This window comes from Lycium barbarum, chromosome 6, assembly GCF_019175385.1.
Source record: "Lycium barbarum isolate Lr01 chromosome 6, ASM1917538v2, whole genome shotgun sequence".
Classification (NCBI taxonomy): Eukaryota; Viridiplantae; Streptophyta; class Magnoliopsida; order Solanales; family Solanaceae; genus Lycium; species Lycium barbarum.
This window is the reverse complement of record NC_083342.1, coordinates 4,461,500-4,468,966: the sequence shown is the minus strand read 5'-3', so window position 1 is coordinate 4,468,966 and position 7,467 is coordinate 4,461,500. Positions and strand designations below refer to the sequence as shown.

Genomic DNA, 7,467 nt, shown 5'->3' with positions numbered 1-7,467 from the left:
TTTGGTGCTTCAATATACCTCTTGCAATAGTTGGTGCCCGAGAAAAACAAAAATAGCAAATTCATGCATTGTAGCTCTTGTCTTTCATAGCAATATAGTCAAAGACTCTATTGGAGAAACAAAGAAGAATATGAAAGCACAGAAGTATACTAAAATTTAGAAAAAGATTAAAAGTAGATTGAGCATTGTAGAGAAACCAATCAGGGGCCTTTTTTTTGTCAATATACTAAATATAGATTGAGTATTTGTATAATATACATTACTTACTGATTTAGGGGCCATATTTTCTGTAAATTAATTAACTATTTTCTTTTAATGACAAAAAGTACTTAAAATACTTTATAATTCTTCAAAAATAATCTATATTGAAAAAAATGGGGCCCAAAAAATGAGGGGCCTAAAGCCTAGACTTTAAAGGCTTCACCCAAAAGGCACCCTGCATTGAAGAGAAAGAGTAACTTCTTAAAATAATATGTTTCACCGTAAATAGATCGATGCATGACCAACTGTATCTTTCATCTCAACAAATTGTCAAGCTAAAAAATCTAAGCATACTTTTGATTGGTACCTATTGAGAAATAAAGCTGATCAAGTTTGGGAATAACGGAGTTAATTATGTTTTTCTATAGGTGATGATGGAGCTACTATTAATAATGGAGTTAATTATCAGAATATTCAAAAAGTTCAATGAGGAGCTATAATTATAAGCAGACTTTAGAATGTCTACAGTACACATCAAGAACTCTGGAGCAGAGACTCCTTTCAATGCCTAAAATGGAAATACACGTTGATTTCCTACATTGCCTAGGTATTTCCTACATTTCCATCCACTGCCTGTAAGTTCAATTTTAACTTGGCACGGATATTTAGAATTAAAATGCCTTCCAGAGTTAATATATTCTTGCTTGAAAGTCTTGGAAAATTGTCCAGAGCTATTCAACTTTACCATTATTCTCAGCCAATTCAAGCTTGCATTACCCCTTCCCCCCCCCCCCCCCCCCCCCTCCCTCTCTTTATCTAGGTAAACTGTTGTAGTAAAGTTGAACTTGTTGAACTATAGGATGGAGTTGAAACTTTCTTACTTGTTTCGTTCACTATGTGTTAAACCCCTGTTGAAATTACTTGGTGAAAGAGACCAGATCATGTCAAGAAAGGGAGGGGATCCAACATTTATGTGAAGATAATTTTTCTAGCCCTTCCGAAGACAAAATTCCACATGAATATCAATATATCATTTGCATAAACATAGAATATAATCAGCTTTAAAGAGTTTAAACTAATAATTGATGCAATGGAAGCAGAAATTTATACTTGGTTCATGAAGATCAAAATGAAGCAAAATGGGCAATCATATAGATAATTGTTCTACTCGTTAGCTTTCTCAAGATACTTCTGCTTTTCCTCATCAGTCATGAAAGCAGTGAGTGGAAAAGACTTTCCAATTCCTATAGGAGTCTTGAAGTGAATTTTATTCTGAGCAGGATCCTCAATGCTCATCTCAACTATTGGCACCCACATAAATAGCTGCTTACTCTTAACCCCAGTCATTTTCTTCATCCTGCCTTTCTCTACGTAGGCAGTGACCTCGGTGCCATAGCTAACTAGAGTTTTTGTTGCGACAAAGTAATGCTCATACGGAGCCTTCTGTCTCATCCACACAAATCCAGTTTCACGAACCAGGCCACATTCTTCAAGGTCTTTAAGAGCAAGGACTCCCATGGGAAATCCCAACGCTTTTAGAAGTTCAACAGAATGACCAAGGCACTCTTCAGCTCCACACACAATTTCTGCTCCTGCACGCTCATCTTGGCAGGGTTTTTTATCACTAGCCATTTTGCAGTGGAATAAAGATCACAAAGCTCAGTATTTAAGATGCTACACTTTGGGTTATGGTTTGGTGCTTAAATATACACAAAGCAGGAAGGGGAGAGAAAGAAGAGAGAAAGAGAGAGAGCAAGGTTGTTGGCTGGAAGTTGAATAGAAGGGATCTAGTTGATAATGTTGTTTACCTAACCATAATAAGTCCAAAAGAATGGACAACACAAGATCACATTGGCCAATTCCACCATAAATCATACCAATAATTTTAAACATAAAAGTCCTACCCAAAAATGATGATTATGTCCAATTTGAAGCATATTTTTAAAGGGAAAGAGATAGATCAACATTTTGCTAAGGGATTCCGTGCTGCTACATATCAATTTTAGCACGTTACGTCTTAAATAGAAAGAAACCCTGATTTGTCCATAAACTTATTTTCTTGTCTCAAGTTTTAGTAGATCAAAGTCTGTTCAAATTGTCCTATGAGCTTACCACAAGATCAACGTAAAACAAGCTTTCAGCCCCTCTTCTTTATGCTTGAAGTGAAACTAGTTCAGAGCAAATGAAGCCTACCGCATTTGCTGGGAACATAAAGGAGAATATACACCATATAACCCACAATATTTCTTGATGACCGGAAAACCTATCTAGGACCAACTGTTAGGACCAACCGAACCAACCGAAACTGAGGCGATAATGGCTGCCTCTCTACCCTTCACCACTTAAATATATAGCTTAGTTCACATGGTGTAGGGATCGAACCTATGACTTACGTCACAAGTCCCTCAAACTTTGTCACTTGAACTAAAGATCGGGGGTAGAGGGATTTGTGGAGAGTTGGGGGGGGGGGGGGGGGGGGGCGCAACAATCATAACCCAAAATTGAGAGACATGTCTTATATGAGGATTTGGAAATTGCACTTTCCACATTGTTTATTCTGAATGGAAAAAGTTGAAACAAAGCTGATTTCTACACCAGCTCAATAAATGCATGTAAAACCCAAAACAGAAAAGCAATGTGTTTAGCGATTGATATGATACGCTGTGTTTTCTGCATCTAACCAATTATTAGCTACAGAAATCAAGAAATTTCAAACTGAAAAAACGCAAACAATGTTCCGGAAAAAATCTCTTTTATGCTTGAGTTTCCCTAGGAATGATCGCGCAGAAGCCACCATTTATTCCTTCTTGCCAATGCCATGGGACATATTGTAGATCCCCCTTCCCTGAAACATCATCCAAGAACTAATTAAAGTTGATTCGAGAAAACAAAGAAATGACTCGAACCATTTGATCTGATAGAAACTCACAATCATGAAGATAGATGTAGTTGCCAAAGCAAGTGGAATGGCAACTGAGGTAATTTTGTCTACGGGACCTTTCAGGTGTGTATACTTGTGAACACTCTGGAAATACTTTTGCTTCTCAGCAAGCTTTTCTCGGGGATAGAAGGGTGTTTCTGACATCCTGCATCATTCAGTAACCTGTAAATGTAGAATCTCACGAAAAATAAAATATCGTGGGTGTTTAACTAGGACGATTAATAAAAGATAGAAGAGGTTCTTTTAGCATGCGTCCTTTCTCTGTCACAAGTGCAACCTGTGTCATTTCCTATTCTTATTTACAACTTCAAAGACAAATTTTGATATTTCATAACTTATGTGGCACGCAAGGAGAGAGGGAAGTGAAAAGCAAGGAGTTCCTCTAGCGCAAGAAATATGTTAATTGAACACATATTTGAAAAGATGGCCAAGACTCAAAGACTATGACCAATCAATCAGAAAGTAGAAAATGAACCACATGACTATTTAGAAGGTACTAGTAAAAGACCTTTGATTTTAATAATGCTAATAGGCATGCATAGTAACCAAATAAATTTCAGCAGTACACTAAGAAGCAATGATAGTCCAACTCTTTTTTTTTTTTTTCACCTTTTCCTTTTTATGGTAAAAAGTTACTGTATAGAGAAATGTCACTAAGGTTCAGCTTTCACAGTACAACACATCCAAAATAAAAAAGACCGTGCAAAATAAAGAAGAGAAAAAGAAAATACACAGAAGAGAGCTATCCATAAGTTCAAACAACAATAGACTGACATGGGTGCAGTTTGCACATAATTTAGGCTCTATACACTACTATAAGCTCCATATTTTTTCATCTTTGCGTCAAATAGGTTCATGTATCTACAGATCAAGCAAGAAAAATTACAACCGCAAGAAATGGATACATCCTGCATCTTGAAACATCTCTTGCGAATATCCAATATACCAACATTTTTATCAAGCTTGCTGATAATATTCAGTCCAACAATTAGAGTACCTAATAATTTTACATGCTGATAATTGCCCTAAGATAATGTTAAGTTCTTTCCTTACTCAAGTGTTCAGCAGCATTTCTTTTTCTTGATAAAGAAAAGGGAAAGTGTAGAAGGAGAATGGAAATGGAAACGCTGTTTATCAAGACACCCTCAGAAGATTTCAGATCTGTGTTCAGCAGCATTTCTCCTAGCACATGGTTTCAATTTCTGATAGGCATAATAACTGCTAGCATTTCAAACAGACTACGTGTCTAATTCTTATTTAACAAACGCTACGTGTCCAATTATCATCTTTAGTTGCAAGTCCAGAAGTTCCAAGAAAGAATGAAGAACTACAGTCTCAGTCATATTTATTCATCAAAAAAAGATCAACTTGAAGAAAGAGTATTCTTAACTAAATCACACCTGCGCCTTTGTCTTTATATTTATATTCACAACACCTTCTCAAAGAAATGGACTCCACTCAGTCATTCATATGTAAAGTACAGCACCAATTGACACCCCCAACAACATGTATTGATTGCATGGCATACTTGAACCAGAAAAACCAAATTCAAGGTCAGCTGGAGCTGCGAATATCTAATCCTTGAGCAAATTTAGCTCCATAACATGCGCTTCTTTTTGGGCATCAAATGGTAGTGCAAATCACTTGACTAACAGAAACAAAAATACAAATTCCCTTTATGTGCATTATAATCAAATAGGAATTCTCTTGTTTGAGTAACTTAGCTTGCCACTGAGACTCCCCCCGCACCCCAAAAAAAAAAAAAAAAACAATCAAGAAAACTATTTTTTTTTTCCTTTTTGATCGTCATTGTTAACAAAGAACTAAAATAATCTGCAGCATCCCAGTATCATACACAAATATTATACAATCAACTCCAAAAGCAATCTAAAAATATGGAATTCTATAAACCTCAAGTCCAAAAAGAAAACCAGTAGATCCCACCAATCAGATCAATTCAAATAGATCAAATCATATACAGTTATACACCCATCAACCAAAACAGCCCACACAGACAAAATCAAGAAAACAAGATCTAATCAATCACCCACCAATCCAAACATCAGAAAAATAAATATTAAATCAAAGAACAACAAAGGGTCAATGAATAATCAGGAAAAAAAAAAAAAAACCACGAGCGTAGGAAAAACAAGTTCCAAAAGTGGCATTCCTGATTGATTGTGTCCTACCTGCCCTCCTACACACCTCATCTTCACCCCCATAGCCCACATCACCTCACCACCCCACCCCCACCAATCCAAACATCAGAACAATAAATATTAAATCAAAGAACAACAAAGGTTCAATGAATTATCAGGAAAAAAAAAGAAAAAAACCGCGAGCGTAGGAAAAACAAGTTCCAAAAGTGACATTCCAGACTGATTGTGTCCTACCCGCCCTCCTACATACCTCATCTTCACCCCCATAGTCCACATCACCCCACCACCCCACCCCCACCAATCCAAACATCAGAACAATAAATATTAAATCAAAGAACAACAAAGGGTCAATGAATTATCAGGAAAAAAAAAAACCGCGAGCGTAGGAAAAACAAGTTCCAAAAGTGACATTCCTGATTGATTGTGTCCTACCCGCCCTCCTACATACCTCATCTTCACCCCCATAGCCCACATCACCCCACTACCCCACCCCCACCAATCCAAACATCAGAACAATAAATATTAAATCAAAGAACAACAAAGGGTCAATGAATTATCAGGAAAAAAAAAACCCGCGAGAGTAGGAAAAACAAATTCCAAAAGTGACATTCCCGATTGATTGTGTCCTACCCGCCCTCCTACACACCTCATCTTCACCCCCATAGCCCACATCACCCCACCACCCCACCCCCACCAATCCAAACATCAGAACAATAAATATTAAATCAAAGAACAACAAAGGGTCAATGAATTATCAGGAAAAAAAAAAAACCCCGCGAGCGTAGGAAAAACAAGTTCCAAAAGTGACATTCCTGATTGATTGTGTCCTACCCGCCCTCCTACACACCTCATCTTCACCCCCATAGCCCACATCACCCCACCACCCCACCCCCACCAATCCAAACATCAGAACAATAAATATTAAATCAAAGAACAACAAAGGGTCAATGAATTATCAGGAAAAAAAAAAAACCCCGCGAGCGTAGGAAAAACAAGTTCCAAAAGTGACATTCCTGATTGATTGTGTCCTACCCGCCCTCCTACACACCTCATCTTCACCCCCATAGCCCACATCACCCCACCACCCCACCCCACCTCCCATAGTATTATTTGTCTAGATTATATACAAATACTTTTCTGATAATATTTTTTTGCTAAGAAAATAAGTAAAAAAAAAAACCCACTTATTTTCCTGGAAAACATTTTCCGTTCATAGCAAACACATCCTCTATCTCTAAAGCTAGCTCATGAGATTGACGATTGCCCAAGACCATATAAAGAGACGACCCATATTATAAAATCAAGTCCAAAAGCAATCTAAAAATAGGAAAAAGGAAAAAACACAAGATCACACTAATCAGATCAATTCAAATAGATCAGATCATACACACAACCATCAAACAAAATGAATAAAACAAGATCTAATCAATCACTCACCAATCCAAACATCGAAATTAAAAAAAAAAATTGAATCAAAGAACAATAATGAACTTACTTGGGAAGCAAGAGTGAAATGCAAAGCGGAAGAAGAATTTTTTTTTTTTTTTTTTAAAAATACTATGAAGAAAGAAGCCAAAGCCAATTATGGTTAAAATGGTAAGGTACGCTATGGTTACTTCCTATTTTACTGCCACTTTATTCGACTCTATGTGACTACTAATATTTTGTCATTTCAATTGGTTAATCCATACAAAGTCGGAGCTCTCTCTAACGGCACCTATATATAACCAGTCAAATTTTTTCGGAACGGATTTTTTATATTATATTTTACTTCTCTATAATAGTATTTTACTTATAACAGTAATAATCAATTGTATAACAGTACGCTCTTTGTAAAAAAATATCCCCCATATAAAAACTATCTTTTTTTTGGTAATATAATAATTAACCATCTTTATAAAAATATTATATCTATGATTACTAATAATAAATGTAGAGATTTTGACCAAATATTTGATCATTCGATACACTATTCATAACAAAAATATATCATATGAAGATACTATATATTTTCATCGTTAAACGGTTTTTCTTCATTATACAAAGTGTGATTAAACTTAAAATTTGACAATTAAAAATGAAAATTAGATTTTATGTATCTTTTTTGCCTATAATTGCGAAATATTATTTAAATGTTAATGCTGTTATAGGTGTGTAACAGCTGAA

General features: G+C 36.0%; 2 protein-coding genes across 3 annotated transcripts; both read right to left on the bottom strand.

Annotated features, from left to right (window-relative positions):
- Positions 1-1,201: 1,201 nt before the first annotated feature.
- On the bottom strand, positions 1,202-2,094 carry LOC132599479 (uncharacterized). Its single transcript, XM_060312847.1, has one exon. The coding sequence runs from the start codon at positions 1,831-1,833 to the stop codon at positions 1,366-1,368; it is 468 nt and encodes a 155-aa protein (XP_060168830.1). The 5' UTR covers positions 1,834-2,094; the 3' UTR covers positions 1,202-1,365.
- A 598-nt stretch (positions 2,095-2,692) lies between these two features.
- LOC132600545 (uncharacterized) lies at positions 2,693-6,986 on the bottom strand. Of its 2 annotated transcripts, XM_060313774.1 has the most exons (3): positions 6,797-6,986; positions 3,131-3,287; positions 2,693-3,046 (listed from the first exon to the last, which is right to left on the bottom strand). In XM_060313774.1, the coding sequence occupies exons 2-3, from the start codon at positions 3,284-3,286 to the stop codon at positions 2,999-3,001; spliced, it is 204 nt and encodes a 67-aa protein (XP_060169757.1). In that variant the 5' UTR covers position 3,287; positions 6,797-6,986; the 3' UTR covers positions 2,693-2,998. The 2 variants fall into 2 exon arrangements, with proteins under 2 accessions (XP_060169757.1, XP_060169758.1); XM_060313775.1 differs by lacking the exon at positions 6,797-6,986 and having other exon boundaries at positions 3,131-3,304.
- Positions 6,987-7,467: the final 481 nt, after the last annotated feature.

Excerpts from the sequence above, each read along its gene's own strand:
- LOC132600545 (XM_060313774.1), bottom strand. The coding sequence starts at position 3,286 with ATGTCAGAAACACCCTTCTATCCCCGAGAAAAGCTTGCTGAGAAGCAA. Across the intron at positions 3,047-3,130 it reads CTACATCTATCTTCATGATT|GGAAGGGGGATCTACAATAT; the intron begins GTGAGTTTCTAT and ends ATGATGTTTCAG.
- LOC132599479 (XM_060312847.1), bottom strand. The coding sequence starts at position 1,833 with ATGGCTAGTGATAAAAAACCCTGCCAAGATGAGCGTGCAGGAGCAGAA.